The following is a 23,774-nucleotide window of genomic DNA, read 5'->3' as shown; positions in this document are numbered from 1 at the left end:
AATATAATAATCAAGAAAATAAAGCAATTAAATTACTATTGACTTCAGCTAATAGCAAGACAAATATTAACTTTCAACTTACAAATAATTTTGTAGTCTATATTTATTCTAAGACTTTGTTTTTGAGTTTCCATCCAATAAATAATTAAGATGTGCTAATACCTCCTGTCCGAATGTTATGCTATCCATAACAGCTCCACTGCAAAAGCCTACAAAAGCGATTGTTGCCAGTAGACATCAAAGCTGTTTTCTAACAGGATTTCTGACTAATTTGCCACAATCAAATCCTTTTCTGGCATAATATATTTTTTAATCTTTAAAGTTAATTTAGAGAGACAAATACATCTGAACAAAGCCACTGCAGAGTTACCAGGTGAGGTAAAAGGGTAAATAGTTTATGGAACTATTCACCCAAAGCACAGCCAAAGATTAAATGCTGGGGTACAACATTCATCCACGGTGAATATGTGCTTGCAAAACAAAAATTTACAAAATTTGACTCTTTGAAGGAAGACCTATACACTATTCATTCAAATTTCTTCTCTCTGCTATTAAAACTGTTGTTTCTAAATACCATAAACATGTACATAAACATGTTTGTTTATTATATCTCAGTTTTATTCTTATTTCACTCCTTTGAATAAATATGAAATACCAAGTATGCCCATACAAAATAATTTTAAATATTTCATTTTTAAAAAAATAAAAAGTTAGGAATACAGGGTTTGCACCTGTAAATTGTCACTTTTTTGCTCCCTAGGGATGCAAGTATTATTATGCAATTATCTGCTATTTTGTTCTACAGCATTCAGACAGCAAAATGACCTTACACAATTGTAAATTTGGTAGTGTGAGCCAAAAATTTGCAAGCATTCACTTACCAATATAGAATCAACCTTCTTCCCTAAACTATCTAAAATCAAAGTATAAGAAGAGTAAGTCAACAAGGATACAAATTAGAGGTTAGTCATGCTCTTTATATTTTTTTTTTAAAGATTAAAATTCCCACGTGACATATCATTCTGCCATCACAGTGGGCTTTACAGTACTTCTGAAAATAATCTGCCAACAAGCAAGCAATCTCGCTAACCTCAATCTCAGTTTCTCCAATGATGAAGGGAAAAAACAGAAAATAAGAGATTTAATTACCGCACTAGATGTGATTGGTTACCGATAGGTTATCCTTTTTTTTAGTCAAAAAAAAAACCCCACAAAGATTTCACAAAAAATCCTCTTTGTTTTCATTAAAGATTAAGGCAACTGCATACAAGCAACTCTTCCCCAACAGTTTGTCTATTCTCACATCCCAGATACCAACCTTAGAGAAGGGGGAAAGGCTTCCCTTTAGGTACACAAATGTACCAAAATAGAAGGCTTCCCTTTAAGTTCTATCACCTCTAATTTACCATCTTTATTATTTACTCTCAATGTTCTACATTCAGAAGCAAACCTTCTCCATATATTTTAGCCATAACTAAATGAAATATTTACAAGGTGCTACTATTAAGCAGATGTGCCACATAATTAGCAACAACAAATCCACTTACTTTTTTCTCCTTCTCATGATGTTTATCCTGAGAGTGAGAGGAAGAATCACTTAAACTTTGATCATATGACCTATTAGATCCCCGTTTGCTCTTTTTCTAAAAAGAGAAGATATATTTATGTATGTAAAAAAGGAACCATTTAAATAAATTACGGAACAATCCATTTCAACTGAGTTTGATAAAAATGCCTTACTGCTCCACACCAAAAAAAAAAAAAAAAAAAAAGCTTTTAACAGAGCCTGACAAAAACTGACACTGCTGTTTGAAGTGTTAATGTTAACTATCCCAAACATACCAGAAGTCAACTACCCTCAGATTGCCATTTGCAGCCTATCAATTTGCAAATATGCTTTCCACAAAAGAGCCAATAACCACCTTTTAACAATGTTAAATTACACTCAGGCCTAGTCTTCACTTACCGGCTGGTCCGGAGGCACGCCATCGATGTTCTGGGATCGATTTATCGCGTCTGGTTAAGACGCGATAAATCGATCCCGGATCGATCCCGGAAGTGCTCACAATCGACGCCGGTACTCCAGCTCGCCGAGAGGAGTACGCGGCGTCGACGGGGGGAGACTTCCGGCCGCGTCTGGACCGCGGTAAGTCCGGAGTAAGGTACTTCGAATTCAGCTACGTTATTAACGTAGCTGAATTTGCGTACCTTAGTCCGAAGTCCGGACTAAGTGTAGACCAGCCCTCAGATATATTTTCACCTTCTGGTAACTTAAAACAAAAAAGATTTTGCTCAAGTGAGAATATGGTAAGTCCTGGTGCTGACACTGCCATTAACTTAAACAAGACACAGGGGAAAATGCATACTTGAGGCACGTCTCAAGTGCACTGTGAGGAGGAGGGGTTCTGGCTTCATGATTTATTATTCAAATAAATACCAATCTGGAGTATCTTATCAGTTATGAAACAGAAGTTGAAAAACTATTTTTTAAAAAAAGATACAAGAATGTCAAGTTAATACATTAATTTACTGGTGACAGATAATGATTTTTTTTTTTGTATTATAATAATACCCAGGAGCCCTTGTTAAGGACCAGGACTTCTTTGCGCCAGGCGAGTGTCCAAAATTCTGAAGTCACTTCATAATTCCACAACAAAACAGGCAAAGCATTTCTCAGTGATTGCACCACAATTAAGGGATTTTAAAGACACTACGCCCAATGCTGCTTATCTAACCATCCTAGGTTCTCAAGGTTACAACAGAAATTCACTACCTAGGTGTCTTACAACTACTATAAAGGGAAAAAACTGTGCATTTACTAGCCATTATTGACAGGACCTCACTAACAGTCCATCAGAAAGCTTCATATGACCAACATTCTCTAGCCAAGCAACAGAGGGCCCTGTGGCACCTTTAAGACTAACAGAAGTATCTGAAGAAGTGAGGTTCTTACCCACGAAAGCTTATGCTCCCAATACTTCTGTTAGTCTTAAAGGTGCCACAGGACCCTCTGTTGCTTTTTACAAATTCAGACTAACACGGCTACCCCTCTGATTCTCTAGCCAATTTATTATAGTTGCTGTTTATATTTCAGTCTTCTGGTGGAAAGCCACACATCACATAATATTTAATATATGGGGATTTTTTTATATAAAAGAAATACTAATTTGATAACAGTGTAAGTATCCTTAAATCATGTCTGCACTGAAGCACTGAAGACAAGTTCAGTGTTAGTGTAAACATCAGTTGAGTCATTTAAATTCAGCCACTGGTGTAAGAAGGCATAATTTCACTTTAGGATTTTAATACTATTTTAATAAATAAAAGCTGTAATCCTCCAAGTCTGAACACATACATTAATATGAAGAGATATTCAGGTTATCAAACTGATGATCATCAGAAGAGGTACAAGCCACTCAACTCACAGGGTCTGATCCAAAGCCCACTGAAGTCAATGGGAGTCTTTCCACTGACTTCAAAGAGCACTGGATCAAGCCCTAAAGCATCCCCTTTCTGGTGTGCTTCAGAAAAAGACAGTTAGCCAAGGATCTCAGCTGAATGTAGAGTAATAGATCAACACGCAGAATGCTAGGAGAAGGATAACAAAAGAAGGAAAGAAGAATTTGTGGGCTGATAAATCCTCCAATACATGGCTTGCCAAGAGGAAAAAATTTGTTAAGATGCTTCCAGAAGAATATGTAAGTGTGGCCAAACTAATCAAATAGGAAAAGGAAACATTACAGGACCTTAATGCAAACAGACATAGGTGCCAACTCCATGGCAGCCCCACCAATCAGCTCCTCTCCCTCCCCCCAGCGCCTCCCGTCCACTGGCAGGTCCCGCCAATCCGCCCTGCCCCCTTCCTCCCACTGCCTCCTGCCCGCCACGATCAGCTGTTCAGCAGCATGCAGGTGGCACTGGGAGAGAGGAGAAGGCATGGGGAGGGGGCGCGCTTGGGGGTGGAACCGGGGCAAGAAGAGGTGGGGCAGGGCAGAGCAGGGGCACAGACTGGGACGGAGCAGAAGTCAAACACCCCCAGGGAAGTGGAAAGTCGGCGCCTCTGAAATCAGAAGCTCATTTCGAACAATACAAGTCTATTACATGTCTTTTTTTTAAGTCATTGTCTAAACATGCTCCCTATTTTTCTCTGACAGAGATAATACATTCCAAAGCAAACGTTTGTTCATAACACTATAATACATTTTCAGGAAGTATTTCTGCCCTCAAAATTAAATCATTACCATAAGAAAAAAACAAGAATATTTTCCACATAATTTTGTATAATTTTATTCAGTTTCTTGTATAAGCAACACGCTAACCCACATACAATACTATTTTAATTGCTATTAGTAACAGAAGTCATTAAGTAAAAATTCAAGTTAGTGTCATATTTTATATACTGAATTCAATAAATTCTTACCAGCTTACTAAAATGGTATTTACAGTAGCCACAGTATTGGACATTATCTGCACCATTACCCTCTTCTTCACAAAGAAGTCCTGCAAACTGTGCACTGGGGGGGGAAAAAAATAACATTCAAGATCAAAAGTAATTTTATACCAAATCACCTCAAAATCTCTAGAAGAGACTTTCATATATGGATGCCTAAAGTTAGTGGGGAGATTGCCAAAAGACACAAACAGGAGTAGGACATGCAACTATCACTGACTCAATGCGATGTGGTACCAAACTTACCTTTGTTAAGTCTTCCCCTACACTACTAAATCCATATTTAGACATCTAAATAAGGCACCAGTCCAACAATGCATCCGCTTAGCTGCAGAACACGTTTAAAAAAATGAGACCACTTACTAAGGTTCCTAACTATGAACTTGTCCACATTTGTCTACACTTGTGGCAGTGTGTAGGGTACGCGTAGCTACACGGGGTAGTGAAAGGCAGCCTGCATCCACACTCACTGCTGTGTGTAGTTACAGAAGGCACTGAAAGGATCCAGAGGGGGAAAACAGCAGGGAAAGGCTCCAGCAGCAGCTACCAGAGCTTTTCTCCACTGCTTTCCCCACCACAGTGAAAAGCTTCAATATGGGGGAGCTACCAGAGCCTTTCTGCGCTACCAGTCTTTCACTGCAGCAAGGAAAGACTAGCAGTGGGGAGACAGAGGGACACAACATTGCTAAATATAGCCGTATAGATATGAGAGGCACTGTTTGGGTATGTAGAGAGCCATGTAAGACATATGCCCTAAGGTTCAGGCATACAGGGCATTCTACTTGCCTAAGCAGTGCCTTCCCATCTATACTGCCATTTATACCCATGCTAGCTGGGCAAGTAGTGTCTGTACTTTACACACTGCCATAAGTGTAGATCTACCTTCAAACTCTTGGCCCAAAAAAATTCATTTATCTAAGCAAAAAATAGTTTTCAACAGACCGATGCTTTAGAGAACAGTAGAAATTGTTCAAGTCCTGAACATGTCAAAAAGCTACTCTTCTAACCTACCAGTGGAAATGCATTAATAGAAAATATAAAGATTAAAGAATTTTTAAATAAAACTGAAAGTACCATAACAAATGAAGCCATATTTTATTGGTTTAAAATGGTCAGTATCAGATGAATGTTTTTTAAAAACCCTCAAAAGTTTCCTTGCCTGCATTAATAGTTCGTTCTATTGAATTTTCAAAAGCAATAATTCAGTAGAATAAGAAGTTACTCACTTTTTCAGTAATGATGGTTCTTCAAGATGTGTCCCCCTATGGGTGCTCCACTGTAGGTGTGCTTGTGTCCCTATGCTGCAGATCGGAGAACTTCAGCAACAGTGTCCATTAGGCCCGCACATCTGCTGTATCTCCTCATGCCCAGCCATGAGGCCAGCCAGTGCACGTGGGCTAACCCCCGCTCAGTTCCTTCTCTACCACATAGTCATTAGGAAGGCCAAAAATAACTTGAAAAACGGCTAGCCAAAGGCTCAAAAAGTAACGGCTAAATTTTTTTAAGTACATCAGAAGCAGGAACACTGCTAAACAACCAGTGGGTCACTGGATAATCAAAATGTTAAAGGAGCACTCAAGGGGGATAAGGCCATTACGGAGAAACTACATGAATTCTTTGTATCGGTCTTCACAGCTGAGGATGTGAGGGATATTCCCCAACTTGAGCCATTCTAGTTAGGTGACAAATCTGAGGAACTGTCCCAGATTGAAGTGTCATTAAAGGAGGTTTTGGAACAAATTGATAAACTAAACAGTAATAAGTCACCAGGACCAGATGGTATTCACCCATGAGTTCTGAAGGAACTCAAATGTAAAACTGCAGAACTGTGGTATGTAATTCCACTCTGTATGCATCCAAAGAAGTGGGCTGTAGTCCACGAAAGCTTATGCTCTAATAAATTTGTTAGTCTCTAAGGTGCCACAAGTACTCCTGTTCTTTTTGTGGATACAGACTAACACGGCTGCTACTCTGAAACCTGTGGTATGTAAATCATTTAAAGCAGCTTCTGTACCAGATAACTGGAAGTTAGCTAATGTGATGCCAATTTTTTTTTAAAAGGCTCAAGAGGTAATCCTGGCAATCACAGGCTAGTAAGCCTAACTTCAGCACCAGGCAAATTGGTTGAAACTATAGTAAAGAACAGAATTATCAGACACATATATGAACATAATGTGTTCGGGAAGAGTCAACATGGTTTTTGAAAAGGGAAATTGTGCCTCACCAATTCACTAGAATTCTTTGAGGGGGTCAAGAAGCATGTAGTCAAGGGTGATACAATAGCTATACTCAGATTTTCAGAAAGCCTTTAACAAGATCCCTCACCAAAGGCTCTTAAGCAAAGTAAATTGTCATGGGATAAGATGGAAGGTCCTCTCCTGGATCAGTAACTGATTAAAAGATAGGAAAAAAAGAGTAGGAATAAATTATTAATATTCAGAATGGAGAGAAGTAAATAGTGATGTCCTCCTGGGATCTGTACTGGGACCAGTGCTGTTCAACATACTCATAAATGATCTGGAAAAAGGAGTAAACAGTGAGGTGGCAAAATTTGCAGATGATATAAAACTACTCAAGATAGTTAAGTCCAAAACAGACTGCGAAGAGTTACAAAGGGATCTCACAAAACTGGGTGACTGAGGAAAGTAAGTATTTCTTTACATAATGCACAGTCAACCTGTAGAACTCTTTGTCAGAGAATGTTGTGAAGGCCAAGATACTAACAGTTCAAAAAAGAACTAGATAGGTTCATAAAGTATAGGTCCATCAATGGCTATTAGCCAGGAGGGGCAGGGATGGTCTCTCTCTCTCTGTTGCCGGAAGCTGGGAATGGGCAACAGGGGATGGATCACTTGCTGATTACCTGTTCTGTTCATTCCTTCTAAAGACCTGGCATTGGCCACTGTCAGAAGACAGGATACTGGGCTAAGATGGACCTTTGGTCTGACCCAGTATGGCCATTCATATGATCTTATGTTCATTGAGAAGGGTCCCTGAAGAGGGACGGGGAAGGGTGTTGTGGAGAGGGTAAGGAGGTAAGGAGTACCCATTGCAAACAATCTCCAAGACCCATCGGTTGGATATGCATTCCCAGGTGCTGCGGAACGTCGCCAGACAGAAGCCAAATTGGTAGATAGTGGCGGTCAGCTGTAGTAGTTGGGAGGAGTAGTCTATAAACGCCTCAATCAACACATCAAAACTGGTGCTTAAAAGTGTATGGCTGGGACATGGAAAATTGTGGGCCAGATGGTTTACACCTCAGGAACATAGTTTTCTCTCTGTGGCTTGTAGTAACGCTGGGTCAGGTATTGGGAGGCGAATGGCTTATGATGTGGCTGCGGACTAAATTTCCTCTTTTGTCCTGGTGTGTAGATACCCACTGAGCAGAGGATGGTCCTAGAATCCTTTAGTGTGTGCAGAAAGGTGTCCATCTTCTCCACGAAGAGCTTAATGCCTTCAAAGGGAAGGTCTTCAATTGTTGACTGAACTTCTTTTGGGAAGTTTGACAGAGGTAGCCAAAATGTACGTTTCATAATCACTGCAGTGGAGATGGACTGCCCATTCTGTCAGCTGCATCGAAGGCAGATTATAGTGCTATCTTGGCCACTAACTGTCCCTCTTGAATAATTTAAATTGGTTGCGGTATGACTCAGGCAGCTGTTCAATAAAATAGTTCAGTTTCCTACAGTTTACATAGTTGTATTTCACCATTAGGGCTTGGTAATTGGCTATTCGAAACTGTAGCATGGCCAAGGAGTACTCTTTCCTCCCAAAAAGATCCAAATGCTTCTAGTCTCCATCGTAGGGAATGGACCTCATCTGGTGTTGATGGCCACGGGAATTAACAGAATCCACCACAAGAGGAAGGTGGAAGAAGAGGAATTCTGTCTCCCTTGCTGGGACATAACATTTTTTTATCCGCCGGCTTGCAGGTAGGTGCTACCGATGCTGGGGTCTGTCATTTGGTTTGCAGGGTCCAGGAGAGATCATTAATAGGGAGGACAATTTTTGAGGACAAGGATGAATGGAGTATGTCAAGGAGTTTGTGGTGGGTGTCCTTGACTACTTCTAACAATATCTTAAGAATGTCTGCCACTCTCTTCGCTAGGTCCTGGAAAAGGCAAAAGTCATCAGCCAGAGATGGTGGGGGAGGTATAACAGCCTCATCTGGGCAGGAAGAGAAGGATATGGTCCCTGGGGTCACCTCTTCCGCAATGTCATCCTCCCATTCCGCCACAATTTCTTTTGGAGGTTCCAAAGTTCTGGATGCAGCGGCCAAAGGGGTGCATCTCAACGGTTCTCTGGTAGGGCTAGAAACCCGAGAGGCATGAGAGCAATATGGAGACCAAGAGTCCCAGTATGGCCACTGAGGCGGTAGTGGTGCCCATGGTTGACCATACCAAGGTGATGGTGGTGGGGCCATCTGAGGCTATGCTCAAGAGCCTTGTTGGTATTGGGCACCATAGGGAGCCTGGGAGAAGTATTGCAATATTGCCTCCTCTACTTTGCTGTCCAAGTACACACTTGAGAGTGGGGGAACGTGGCAGGGCAGCAGGGAAGACTCCTGTGCCATACAGATACTCGGGGCAGAGATCCCTGTACCGAGGAGACTCTGGTACATCAGATATGTAGAGGTATCTTGAGTGACAGAATTCCGGCGGTACCAATCAACTTGATGTCACTGGCAATACCAGGGAGGATGGAGATATTGCCCACACCAACTGCTCTGATGCTGATGGGGCATCCATGACAGTGCCAATGGAGTATCAAATATTGGCAATATCTTCTTAGAGGAGTGCTTACTCCTATACTTGTCCCTTGGTGCCGTTGACTCAGTGCCTATGTCCATCGGGTCTGTAGGCTCATATCAACAGCACTTGCTGCTATAGATCTTCATGAACTTTGCATACCAGGCTGGGATTGACTCAGTGCTGATGGTACCAAGCGCACCGGAGATAGTTTACAGCCAGCTTGCAGCTCACTGTGGGGACTTCCCACTCTCTTTTCGATGACTTATGAGAGGGGTCATCAGCTGGTTTCTTCAACCCACAGCCTTTGGATGTTATGGGCTGTGGGAAAGACTCAGGTCTGCCAGGTGACTCTTGGCATGGGTCCAGAGATCCGTCTCCATGAAGTTAATCTTGTGCCTCAGCTCATTTTCCTTAAGAGACCTGGGCTTGAGTTTCTGGCAGAGACCACATTTTTGTGGAATGTGGCCTTCCCGGAGGCAGTGTATGCACTGGAACTGCTTGTCTGCAACTGGGATAGTCTCTTTGCAGGAGAGGCACTTCTTGAAGCCCGGTGAACTGGGCATACTTGGTTGGGGGGGGGGGGGGGAAGGGTCCCCAGTGAGAAAAAGCAGGAAACAAAGTCTTATTTTCACTGAAAAAAATGAAGGGGGAAACTAAAACTTACAAGTAAGTACTAGGACACTAACTTAGTTATAGAAAAGTAAAGCAAAAGTAATGATTTTAAGGGACTGCAAAGAGCTCTGTCTAGCCAGGGGCAGTTGAGAAGGAACTGAGGGGGGTTAGCCCACGCGTGCTGGCTAGCCTCATGGCGGAGCACGAAGAGAGAGAGGACATATGTGGGCCTAACAGACACTGCTACTGAAGTCCTCTGATCATCAGTGCAGGAACGCAAGCACCCCTATAGTGGCGCACCCACAGGGACACTACTCAAAGTTATAAAAAACAAATTTGCTTTTCACCATTTGCATTGTTGAGTTATTTTCTGTACAGCAATCAATTTGGACACTGAAAATAGATTTAGTTTCATTTTCAGTTTCTTTCTCATTAGCACAATAATGCAATGTTTTGGTTACAAATGCTGCAAGGAAATGTTTGGATTTAAACAAATACTTCACACATTTCATCACATTAAAAAAAATCAAAAGCTTTTCTATTAATATTAGGGACATAGTCTAGCTTGATTTTTTTTTTTTTTTTTTTTTAAACATACTCAAATGTGCACGCCAAAGTACTCAAGACAGTATGTCTTTTAGTCAGGTTTGACTAATTTAAGTTTGAAACAAATATACTTCCAGGTTGGTTCAAGTTTTTGATAAAAAACAGTTACATATCTGTACTGGAACTGTTGTTTGAGATGTGTTGCATGTGTCCATTCCACTTCAAGCACCTGTGCACCAGTGCCAGGAGAATTTTTTTTCCCCATAATAGTACCACAGGGAGGCGCATGCGCCTTTTGCACTCTCATGCTGCCAGTCAAGAGTGTAAAAGGAGCAGAGCCATCCTCATCCCCTTCAGTTCCTTCACACCGAAAGCCAATATTTGAAGAAACTTCGATGTAGAGAGGAGATGGTTGAGCATGCAACAGACATGTGCAGCACATCTTGAAGAACAATAGTAAGCAGGTATGTAACTCTTTTTTCTTCTTCAAGTGACTGCATGTCCATTCCACTTCACATTACTCACAAAAGTCCCAAATGGGTACAAGTATCAGTCTATCGAAACAAAAGACTATAGCACTATTCTCCCAAATTTAGCATAGTCTCCAGAGGCATGGAAGATGGCATAAAGGGCAATGAACATATGAAAAGAAGACCTGATGGCATCCCTAAAAATGTCGGTAGTGGGAACATGACTCAGGAAAAATGCTAAAGCAGCTTTAGCCCTTGTAGAGTCTGCTAAAACTCTTTGGGGTAGTAGAACTTGAGCAATATCATAGCATAGCATAACTGAATGTAGGAGGAAATTCAATAAAATATCCTTAGAGATAACAGGTTTCTTCATTCTATCGGCAGCAGAGACAAATAGTTACAGGCATGATCGCAACTCGTTAGTCCTGTCTAGATAAAATGCCAACATTCTGAGGACAGCCAAAGAATGAACATTATCTGCATCTTTGTGAGGGTGGGGTTTCAGAAAGAAGGTTGGCAAGAATATAGTCTTATTTATGTGAAAATTGGAAGCCACGTTGGTAAGAAATTTGGAGTATGGATGTAAACCCACTTTGTCTCTGTCAAAGACAGCATAAGGAGGGTCATCCATAAAAACCTGAAGCTTCACAGCTCTCCTGGCCGAAGCAATAGCTACTAAGAATGCCATCTTCATCAAGAGAGCAAAGATGGCATATGTAGTTATAGTTTCAAAGGGACCCCATATTAACAACGAAAGAATCAAATTTAAATCCTAGGATGGTATTGGATCTCTAAGAGGAGGGAAGTCTATCCAAACCTTTTCAGCACCAAATAGTCAAATGGGAGGTTGATTTTTTTCCACCTATCTACGTGAGGCTGGAATGCAGAGATGGCAGCTAAATGCACTCTCATGGAACTGACCGAAAGACCTGTTCCTTTCAGGTGGAGTACCCAATCCAAAATAAACTGAAAATAATGGCTTACACCCTTCTGCTGGGGTAACAATGAAAACCTACTCCATTCCAGGAAGTAAGTGAATCTGGTGCAGAACTTTCTGCTATTTAAAAGAACATTCTGTAACACAGCAAAACAGTCTGCTTCTCAAGCAGCTACCTACTGAGAATCCAAGCCGTCAGGTGTAGGCTGAGAGGGCTGGGATGCAAAGCATGATCGCTGTCCTGCAAAATTAAGTGGAAGAGTTATGGGACTTATGGAAGAGTTATGGCACCTCAAGTAGAGAGGTTCAAAAGGTCAGAGAACCAGTGCTGATGAGGCCAGGCTGTCACTATCAAAAATCAAAACAGCATGAACTTGTCTGAGTTTGCCCAGTACCCTGGGCACCAAAGGTATGGGAGGAAAAGCATAGAGAAACTTCCCCTGCCATGATAATAGAAAAGCATCCATCATGGACCATGGACTAAGACCTCCTCTTGAACAAAACTGGTGACACTTCCTGTTCTGTTGTGTGGTAAACAGGCTCACTTCTGGCATTCCCCAAACCTGAAAAATTTGTGAATTTTTGTAAATCAAAAATTTTGATTCACTTTGTGAATCAGGCCTGAGAAACCATTCATGATCTCTGCTGAATGATCTGATGAAATTGTCAGCTAAACAGTTCTCAGATCTGGGGAAGTGAAAAGCCTTCAGATAAATGCCATTCTGGATGCAGGACGACCAGAATGTTTCTTGGCAAACAGGTACCTGACACATCTGTGACTAAGGTCATGGAGGAAAATGTTAGAACAAAGGGAACTCCAGTGCATACATTGTCAAAGACCATCCACCAGTGTCAGGAAGACAAGATAGCTGCAGATATGTGTCAGCATATCCAGTGGATTGCAAGAGGGATGGTAGACAGATTTCAACCACCTTTGCATGACCCAGAAGTCAAGTCAGGCATACTGAGTCATGTATGTGCAAGCTACTATGTGGCACAAAAGTTTCAGGCAATTCCTTACAGTTATACTGAAATACACCTTGAACTGTGAGCACAGGTCAAAAATTGCTTGAAATCCGGCCTGAGATAAGTATGCCTTTGATGATGTCAAATTGAGAGCCACCCCTATATATTCAATTCTTTCTACAGGGAGGAAAACTGACTTTTCATCGTTGATTATCAGGCCCAACACATTTAAGAGGGAAGGCATCTTCTCAATACTGCCCTTCACTTGCTGTCTGGACTGACCCTGGCCTAACCAATCATCCAGATACCGGTACACGTGAAATCCTGCCTTTTTGACGTGTGCTGCCACCACCGCCACACATGTTGTGAATACTCAGGGTCCTGAGGACAGCCTAAAGAGGGAGACCGTGAACTGATAATGAACAGCTACTAAAACAAATCTTAGAAACTTCCTGACTCTGGTGTAACGTCATATGGAAACATGCATCCTTTACGTCGAGGGCAGCAAACAAGTTGTTGCGAGGTAGGAAAGGGATAATAGAAGCTAGGATTACAAAATTTTATCTTCTTTATGTAATTGTTAAGATTTTGCCGGTTTAAAATAGGTCTTAAGCTTTCCTTGGATTTTTGAATGAGAAAATAGCCAGAAGAGAATCCGTTTCCCTGATGCTGAAGAGGCACTTATTCTATGGGCCCAACTGCAATAAAGACTGCACCTCTTGGACTAGTTACAGTTTTGTGAGAGTGGACCCTGAAAAGTGATGGGGGAACAGAAGTGAATTGCAGGGTTTATCTCAGTTCCATCGTGCTTACAACAGACAAGTGGGTTCTAATGTGGGACCAAGACCTTAGGAAGTGGGACAAGTGGCTGCCAAAGGGAGGGGAGATCAAATAGAGTGATTTGCGGTCAAGGAATCAAGTAGACAGGTTGGAAGAAGTCTGATGGTTGGAGGTAGCAGAAGATGGAGGTGAAGGAAATAATCTCTTTTTCTGAGACCTTTGTCAACTCCTGGATTGATCTGACTGCTTAGTCGGGTAGAAAGAGTACCTCTGTTGGGTCTGAGGATAGAAATGCTTTCTTCTTGGGGCTGGAGTGTAAATGCTAAAGGATTTCAAGGTCACCCTTGAATCCTTAAGAGAATGCAGGGCTTCATCTGTCTTTCTCAGAGAAAAAGTTGGAGCCCTTGACGGACAAGCCCTCAATCGTCTGCCAAACTTCAGAAGGTAAACCTGATGACTGAAGCCAGGAAGCATGACACATGATCACCATTGTTGCCATGACACAAGCATCCCAATCGGCCTCATCCAGTGCAGCCTGCAAAGATGTACAAGCAACCAGATTCATTTCAAAGAGCCTTGAACTCATTCATCATATCTGGCAGCTAGTCAGTACATTTGTACATTGAGTCCCATACTGAATAATCATAATAGGGCAACAAAGTCTAATGGGTCACAATCCTGAACTGTAAACCTGAGTATGAATAAACCTATCCCCTAAATAAATCTAATTTCTTTGCATCCTTAACTTTGGGAGTTGATTGAAAATGCCCTTTTCTGGCCTTTTCAATCACTGCCACCACATGATGTAGTTTTTCTCAATTCCTTTAATCGTAAGAGTCAGAAAAGCAGGACTCTGCCAAAGGATTTTCCAGGGCTCTAATATAGACATATCAATAGGCAAAGCTGCTCTCGAAGGACTTGTGAAATACAAAATGCCCTCTAGCTTGTCAGGGTAATCCTGGACTAGTTCAACCTGCATTCACAGGGCAGTGGCCACCATCTTCAATAGACCCTGATAGGTTTTGTAGTCATCTGCAACTGGAGATACAACTCTGGCACAATAGCCTCATCCAGAGAACAGGAGGAAGTATTGAGCAGAGGAACCAGTGTGTATCTGCTCTGGTGGTAATGAGACCTCCTCCATCAGAGGATGTGAAGCAAGTTGAATAACTTCCACAGATTGCTGGGTACCGATATCAGTACTGGGAATTGTATCTCTGTGGGGATCTCGCAGCATGGTAACATGGAAAAGAAGCCCTGGAATCAGAAGGAAGTCCTCAGAGATTTCAAAAGAGCCACTGCTGCATTTGATAAGGTACTGGAGCCTAGCCCCATGGCAATCTGTCTCTTGACCAGCTACTGTAATGATCATGGTATTCAGATCTTGATCTATGCAATGAAGAAAAGGGTGAACCTCGTGACGTTCTGAAATAGAAATTCAACCTGTAGAAACCACTTCAAAGTCAGACAATGAATTGGCATCAGAATGCCAAAGAGGTGCAGTACCAGGTAGAGAAGCCAGTTACGAGACTGAGGAGACATGGACAGTATCAGTTGTAGCATACAGGGCTTTCCTATGGCCATGTCTTTGGTCCAAAATTCCAATGCACCAAAACCAGACAGTGCTGATGCCAGATTCGATATCGACAGTGCTTATATATAGGTATCAAGGTAGATCCTGGAGTTGGCGTCTGCATGCCTGGAATAGTCTGCAGTCTCATCCTGCATCAGCCTGCAGTCTCATCCTGCATCAGCGGTAAGTCCCGTATTGACAGACAAAGAAGGTCTCTGATGGTCACAAACATCTCTGCCACACACCAAGGAGGAAGTCAATGCTGTTGAAGGTCTAGGCAATGGAATCAGTTTCAATGGTACCACCGCACTATGACTGCTCTACCATCAGAACCCAACTTCCTTCTGTGAGAGTTCCAAGGAGACTTAGCCCACAAAGAAGAAGACTTCTTCTGGCCAAGGAAATACAGGTGCTAGAATTCTCCTGGTGCTTACATGGTACCAGGGACAGAGTGGTGTCTTCTCTCTTGCTCCCTTCAATACAGGGAAGCCGCTGAGTCAAGCAGCACACTCTGGAAAGGAGTCAAGTCCAAAACCCCATGTACTGAATGGGTATGCACCAAGTGAGGACACAATGCTCCATTAAGATGTGTTGAAGTTGGACCTCCCTCAGCTTCTTCATTTGGGTCTTAAACACTCTGCAAATAGGGCACTTATGCATAATTTGACACTCCCCTGTGCACTTTGAACAGCTGGAGTGCAGCCTGCTGACTGGCATGGACTTACAACCAGAAAAGCATTTGAAAGCCAGGCATTTCAGCATGCCCCCGTACCAAGCCAAAGCTTGAGAAAAAAACAAAAACGAACAAAAAATGAGTATAAAGGAAACTTTTTATAGGGTACTACTACAACCTAACTAATTTAACTAAGCTAAAGAACTATATACAGGAAAATATATCTTTAGACAAGATCTACAGGAGAAAGGTAAGGACAGAGAAGCACTCACTCACGCTCCAACTACCAACCCTAGGCGGTGAGAAGGAACTGAGGAGAGTTGGAGCAACTATGCCCTTTAGACTCTCAGCTAGCAGCACCAGAGCATAGAGGGTAGATGCGCTGCCCCAGTGGGTACAACTATCGGAAGAAGTTCTCTGGCTCCAGTGCACTAGTGCGCAAACACCTGAAGTGGAATGGACATGTGCAAACACTCAAGGAACAAAGCTATACAAACCCCAATTTTTCTTTTCAACCCTCCTTTTTATTAGCCCAGAAATCACAAAACTAGCTTTATCTCTCTTTATTTACCCTGTATTATTTCATATTCCCTCCATTTTACAAAAGTTATGTGTCCCCCGCAACACCAGTAGAACCTGGAGTTGACCAAGAACATAATTCCAGCCCCTTTGATTAAGTATCATGCTACTTCACATATCTGTTTACATATCTAATCACGGAATACCAAAAAGCACCAGGATTAGGAAAGGCATGAACACATTTTTTACATAGAAATATGTTGTTTCCTGGCATTCATTTTATAAATTGGGCTTTGGCGGGCGAAGGGGGGGAGGAGGAGGGAAGAAGAGGAACAATGAATGATAAAGGAACTGGAAGTACAAAATATAACTAAGGTTCTTGTCCTGCAAACACTTATCCACATGAGAAACTGAAGGAAACTGAAGGCATGCCAGTAATCCCATTGAGTTAATGGGACTATGTGCATGGTTGAAGTTACTCATGTATAAATGTTTTCAGGAGCAAGCCTTAAGGATTATTTTCATGCTCAAAGAAAACTTGAAATTGACTGTTCACCATGAAAAATAAGATACATATGAAAAATGAGCTTGACTGGACTGAGAAAAAAGTGTAATTCATCTTAGGCTAGTTAAATAACATTTCACTGATTTGGCAAAATATTGCAATTGCACTGTGGACTAGCACACACAAACAAATGATGAATGCTGAAACATAATGCTGCACTGCTTAAAGAAAGAGGATAAAACCAGAGAATTTGCATCTAGACAATATGCTACAGCAGAATAGATGCAGCAAGAATTTATATACACAATATATAAACTCGAGAAAATTTTTCATAATTTGTTGCGGTTTTGAATAAACTGTATATACAAGTTATCCTTTGATAGTTGAGACTGCTCAAAGTAAAGCTTTAATAAGCTAAACTGGAAGTGGAAAAGAAAGATTATTTACATTCCAGTAACTGGCTCTTTACATTCCAGTAACTGGCTCTTCAAGATGTATGGTCCCTATCTTTATTCCAGTGGGGGTGCACACGTTCTCCATGCACTTGAGACTAGAAGAAATTTGCTAGCCCTGACTGTTGGTTCATGCCTGTGCCCCTTCATCTCTCCTCACATTCCAAACCAACGGCATAAGGTGTGGTGTGTACAAACTCTTTCTCCGGTACCTTTCTACTATGAATAACCTAGTATAAGGCTCTGCTGCAGAGGGGAAAGAGGGCAAGTAATGGAATACAGATAAGGACCACACATCTTGAAGAATCCCAGTTACTGGAAGGTAAATAACTTACCTTTCTTCTTCAAGTGTTGTTCCTTATGTGTACTCCACTGGGAGTGATTCACAAGCCATATTCATTGAGAAGGAGGGTGCAAGGACCCCTGCTGTACCACCTCTGCCGAAGGATGAGTCAGCAGTAGATACCTGCATAATGCTTAGGGCATAATGTCTCATGAAAGCCTGAACAGAATCACACATTGTGCCGCTTTACAGATTTCCAGAACAACCTCTTGGAGTGAGGCTAGTGATGCAGCCTGTGCTCTAGTCAAGTGGGCTCTGATCCCTTGCGGAGGAGAGGTCCCTATCTGCTTGTAACAGAGCAGGATGCAACCTGAAATCCATCTGAATAGTCTTTGGGACAAGATTGCTTCTTCTCTTATATATTGTGCAAAGAACACAAACAACAAATAGGTGATTTCCTAAAGGATTTAGTCCTCTGCAGGTAGAATGCCATGCCTCAACAGACACATACAGAGTGAAGGTTTCTATTCTCACTGGTGGCATACGACCTTGGGAAGAAGACAAATAAGTGAATAGTGTGATTTAGATGGAATTCTAAGATCACCTCGGGGTGTATTTTGAGTGTAATATCAGGAAGACTTTATCCCTATGGAAGACCATGTAAGGTAGATCAGCCATAAGGGCCCCCAGCTCACCTACTCTTTTGGCTGACATGATGGCCAACAGAAAAGCAACCTTCATCAACAGGTGTGCTATGGATTCAAACAGAGTCTTCCTTCATGCTGACAGGACTAGACTGAAATCCCAAGTCCAGGTAGAGTTCAGCATCAGGGAAAACGTCTAACAATGTCCATTAGAAAACATACGGTCAGAGGATGGGTGAAGATAGAGTGGTTGTCAACCAGAGGGTGACAAGTGCTGATAGCTCCTAAGTGCACCCACAGACCTGAAGTTTTTAAGGATAGGAGCGATTCCAAGATGACAGGGATGTGGGAATCCACTGGTGTTATCCAATAATGGTGACACAGATTGAAAACGTTTTCCATTTTGCCATGTTGTACTTTCTTGTGGACTCCTTCCTACTGTTGTAAAGGATGGATTGAACCACTTCTAAGCATGTCTTTCTAGGTTACTCGCTCATTCAAATGACATGCTGTTAGGTGGAGGGATGCCGGATTGGGATGCTTGATCTTGCCTTTGTCCTAGGTTAATAGAGCCAGGAACAGTCGGATACAGATGCATGGACATGCTGACACCTGGGGAATATTGGGAAACAAAATGTCTGGGCCACCTGAAAGCAATCAGGATCATCAACACTCCTTCTTGCTTGATCTTTCTCAGGACCCAAGGTCAGAATGGAATGGGTGGGAAGGCACGTTATTTGTCTTAAGCATAGAACTAGAAACTCGTCTCCTTTGGAGCCCTGACCTTGAGCCACCCAGAACAGTAGATTGGGCACTGTCTGTTCTCCTGAGATGAAAAGAGATTATAAGAGGGGGATCCCCATTGTCAAAATGTTCTGAACCACCGAATCTTGTAGTTCCCATTCGTGGTCCCTGGAGAAGTGCCTACTGAGGCGGTCTGCTAACTTCTTGTGTATTCTGGAAGATGCACTGCCAAGAGGGTGATCTGGTGATGAATATACCAGTTCCAAAGATTGACCACTTCTATACAAAGAGGGGAAGACCTTGTTCCCCCTTGTTTGTTGAAGTAGAACACTGTTACGAGGTTGTAAGGCATGATTCGGACCTGCGGAGTTTAAATGAATAGTAACTCCAGAAGATTTATGTGCAATTGGGATTCTTGGGGAGTCCATGTACTTTGTATTACATGTTCATCCAGATGGCCTTGCCACCCTATCAAGGAATCATCTGTGATCAGTCTCTTAGTAAGTGGAGGAGGATGAAAAGCATCCTGAGAAGAAGCTGGTACTCAGAAGGGGGAGAGGGAATCAAAACTAATTTGTTCAGACTGTTTGCTCGCTCAGCACATAGCCTAGCCATAACCAAGCCTGCAGACACAGAAGGCAAAGTCTTATGAAGGGTATCACGTAAGTACACAAAGCCATGTGACCTAGAAGGATGAAACAAGTGTGAACTGACATGTATGGACTCAGTTAAAGCTAGTAGACAAGGTAATTTACAGATTGGAAGCTATGCTGAGGCAGGTAAGCTTTGACACTGACAGAATCCAGGGTTGCCTAAATAAAATGTACAGTTTGTGTGGGAACTAAAATGGACTTTTCTGCGTTTAGCTGAAGTCCCAATGAATGCAGAAAGTTGCTATCTGTACCTCCTCACAAGATTTCCCACCAGTAACCAGTTGCTGAGGTAGGGAAAAACCAATGAGCCTTAGCAGCAAAAGCAGGCTGTCGCTGCCAATATTCCCTTTGTGAATACCCTTAGTGCAAGGCCGAAGGGGAACATTCTGTATTGCCCTACAGTGACTCTCAGGAATATTTTGTGTAACAGATGGATGTCTATGTCAAGGTAGACATCCTCCAAATTGAAAGATGTGAACCCTTGTTCAGTGAGGGAATTGTTACGGTCAGGATGACCATCCTGAACATTAATCATCGGATGAAAACATTCAACCATCTGAAAACCATTCTGCTTTCATGGGGGAGATGAGAATTATTTCAAGTAAAATCCCTTTTCCCTGTGTTGAAATCGTACTAGTTCTGTCACTCCAAGATGGAATGGGGAGTCTACTTCTTGACTCTCATCCTCTCATGAGAAGGGTCCCTGAAGAGGGACAGGGAAAAGAGAGAAATTCTGGATTCTGGAGGGGGAAAAGAGAGAAATTCTGTGATGTAGCTGGTACCGATCACTGCTTGTATGAATGAGATCTGTGCCATTTCCTCCATAGTGCTGGAGTGTAGATGCCCAGCGAATGGAGTGTTGTCACTTAGCCCTGGCCTACACTATGAGTTTAGGTCAAATTTAGCAGCGTTACATCGATTTAACCCCGCACCCATCCACACGACCAAGCCTGTTTTGTCGACTTAAAGGGCTCTTCAAATCGATTTCTGTACTCCTCCCCGACGAGGGATTTAGCGCTAAAATTGACCTCACTGGGTCGAATTTGGGGTAGTGGGGACGCAATTCGACGGTATTGGGATCTGAGAGCTATCCCAGAGTGCTCCATTGTGACCGCTCTGGACAGCACTCTCAACTCAGATGCACTGGCCAGGTAGACAGGAAAAGCCCTGGGAACTTTTGAATTTCATTTCCTGTTTGGCCAGCGTGGCGAGCTGATCAGCACAGGTGACCATGCAGTCCCAGAATCACAAAAGAGCTCCAGCATGGAGCTAATGGGAGGTACTGGATCTGATCGCTGTATGGGGAGAAGAATTTGTGCAGGCAGAACTCCGTTCCAAAAGACGAAATGCCAATATATATGCCAAAATCTCCAAGGGCATGATGGGCAGAGCCTACAACAGGGACACAGCAGTGCCGCGTGAAAATTAAGGAGCTCAGGCAAACCTATCAAAAAACAAAGGAGGCAAACAGTCGCTCCGGGTCAGAGCCCCATACATGCTGCTTCTATGATGAGCTGCATGCAATTCTAGAGGGAGCCCCTACCACTACCCCCACTACTGTCCGTGGACACCTGCAAAGGGGGAGTCTCATACAACAGGGAGGAGGATTTTGTGGATGAAGATGAGGAGGAGGAGGAGGAGGAAGTGGTTGAGGATCGCACACAGCAGGCAAGCAGAGAATCCCTTCTCCCCAACAGCCAGGAACTGTTCATCACCCTGGAGCCAATACCATCTGAACCCTCGGGCTCCCGGACCACGAAGCCAGAGAAGGCACTTCCGGTGAGTGTACCTTTGTAAATATAATACAGGGTTTAAAAGCAAGAGTGTTCAATGATTAATTTGCCCTAAAGATTTGGGATGCATTCGCGGCCAGTATAGCTACTGGAAAAGTCTGTTAACGTGTCCGGGGATGGAGCAGAAATCCTACAGGAACATCTCCATGAAGCTCTCCTGGAGAGCAATGTCCTCAGGGGCAGAGCATCCTTCTCAGAAGAAAGGGGATGGAGTATACTGCACTGGCGGTGTTGGTCTCATTGTGGTCTTTGGTACTGACAACTCCTTAACATGGTGCAACAGTACTATCAATGTGGGCAACATCCATACCGTTTCTCTCTTGCTGATGCTGGGGACAGTCCTGTTTCTGTTGTTAATGCTGGTTTCAGGGCATTCCTGCTCTCTGGAGCTAGGAGACCAGTACCATGCTCCCTGTGAGCTCCTGACGCTCTCGTATCCTGGGTGCAGAGTCTCACCCAACTTGGAAGGTGTTGGAGAAGAGGTCCTCTTCTTGGATGAGAAACTGAGGAAGATTTCTCTAGCTTCTTGCAAGAGTGTTTTCTATCCTCCTCATGCCTGTTTGGAGGAGTCTTTAGCTCTACTCTTATTAGCCCCAGAGCCAGAGATCTCAGTTTTTGGAAGGGCGCTCCTTGGTGACTCCAACCAATATACAGGGGAGTCTGACAAACCAGGGTTGGACTGGGGCCTCATAGCACAATCCATCAGGAATCTCTGAAGCCTGCACTAAGAGGCTTGACGGGTTCAGCTTGGAAAGGATCAGTTAATAGCGCCTTTGAATGGGATGTGAGCTTCCCCAAGGCAGCAGAGGCATCTGAGGTGGTCGTTACTGACAAGGAAGGCCCAGGAGGCAGGAAACATAGGTCTTGAATTCCAGGATCTTGGGCCTAGTCACCCTGGTGGAGAGGCAGGAGGAGGGAGAGACCTAAGCCCTATTAATAATTACACTAATTAACTACAAAAATTATCTAAAATGTATTTACAAATATTTACAGTTCAACGCACAAGCAACTAGCAACTTCTGCGGACACTGAAGAGGTTCCATCTCACACCCCAAGCAGCAGAAAGGAATTGAAGAGGTGGTCAGTCTACACCACCCCTTATGCCCTCAGTTCAGATAATGAGAAGCAGAGAGGGATACAGGTACAGACTAATGGACACTGCTAACAAGGATCTTTTCGTCGAGCACATGTGCACATCCACAGTGGAATACACATAAGGATCATCGTTTGAAAAAGAACGATTCTCTGCATTATTTCTAGCATCTTATAAAACACTGGTTGACTCTGGCCTCTAAAATGTGTTTATGGCATGTAATGTTGCCCTATAAAATTTGCCATATTTAGCCAGAAAAAACGGCACTCATGTCAATGAGAAAAAAATCCAGCATTAAGCCTGGTCTCTCACTAAGGTGCCACAGTATTAGTCTACATTACTCACCTGGATCGGCGGGTAGAAATCCATCTCTCGGGGATCGATTTATCGGGTCTCATCTAGACGGATAAATCGATCCCCGAATCGACGCTCGTACTCCCACCTCGTCAGGAGGAGTAAGCGCTGTCGACGGGGGAGCCGCGGCGGTCGATTTGCTGCCATCCTCACAGCGGGGTAAGTCGAATAGGATCGACCCCGCCCCCCCGCCTCCCTCAAGTGTAGACCTAGCCTCAGAAATACCAGGAATAAACTGTTTGTTCATTTTGGCACTGTGTTCTCCAGGGTTTTTTTTGTTTTGTTTTGTTTTTTTTTTTAAGGATTTCTGGCACATTACATAATAATATATACTTACCATGTTACATGGAAAGCTTGTCGACATCCATGTTTGTTACATGTCATGCAAGCACCAGTTGCTGCTTTGCTTTCTCTGCCTTGTTCATCACAAATATAGCACGTCTATTAAAGAAAAAAAAAGTATTAACATATCATACAAAGTACCCAAATTATTTTTGTGTTACTCACAGGAGGTATTTTATTTGATGTGCTACAAGGACAAATTGATTTTCTCAATCTTGTAGTCAAGCTTACTTGAGGACTCCTTTACACAGCCTAATCACAATTTTTTAAAGCAGATTGTTATATACACTGTTTAGGATTTGCATAGCACTTTACCTTTTCTAAGTGCTGTATAAACATTAAATTAACTAAATCTACACACCACCTCTGTATTATCCTAATTCACTATTATTCTAATTTTAAAGATGGGGAATACTGATGCAGAGAACTTAACTTGTCTAATGGCCAAACAGCCAATGGCTAACACGTGATTAGAAATCAAGATTTTCCGAACTCCCCAACCCTGTGTTCATTCCTTCAAATCACTGAATTACTCTCATATGTTTGCTTATAAATATAGTTATTAGTAGCAGTATCGTAGTAGCACTTAGAAATTCCAGTCAGGATCAATGTCTAATTATGCTAGATACCGTAT

The 23,774-nt window shown here is 42.6% G+C and overlaps 1 protein-coding gene across 5 annotated transcripts in view; it reads right to left on the bottom strand.

Annotated features, from left to right (window-relative positions):
- Positions 1-23,774, bottom strand: part of MLLT10 (MLLT10 histone lysine methyltransferase DOT1L cofactor) — a 209,436-nt gene that overhangs the window by 114,131 nt on the left and 71,531 nt on the right. For 4 of the 5 annotated variants that reach the window (XM_054020656.1, XM_054020657.1, XM_054020660.1 and 1 more), the window contains 3 exons: positions 23,136-23,239; positions 4,421-4,514; positions 1,548-1,643 (listed from right to left, as the gene is read on the bottom strand). In XM_054020656.1, coding sequence (XP_053876631.1) covers positions 1,548-1,643; positions 4,421-4,514; positions 23,136-23,239 — 294 coding nt within the window. The remainder of the gene's footprint in view (positions 1-1,547; positions 1,644-4,420; positions 4,515-23,135; positions 23,240-23,774) is intronic. The other variant, XM_054020659.1, reaches the window with a different exon arrangement.

The sequence above is a fragment of the Malaclemys terrapin genome, chromosome 2 (genome assembly GCF_027887155.1).
Source record: "Malaclemys terrapin pileata isolate rMalTer1 chromosome 2, rMalTer1.hap1, whole genome shotgun sequence".
Taxonomy (NCBI): domain Eukaryota; kingdom Metazoa; phylum Chordata; order Testudines; family Emydidae; genus Malaclemys; species Malaclemys terrapin.
The sequence above is the reverse complement of the archived record's forward strand: the minus strand, read 5'-3'. Positions and strand labels throughout refer to the sequence as shown.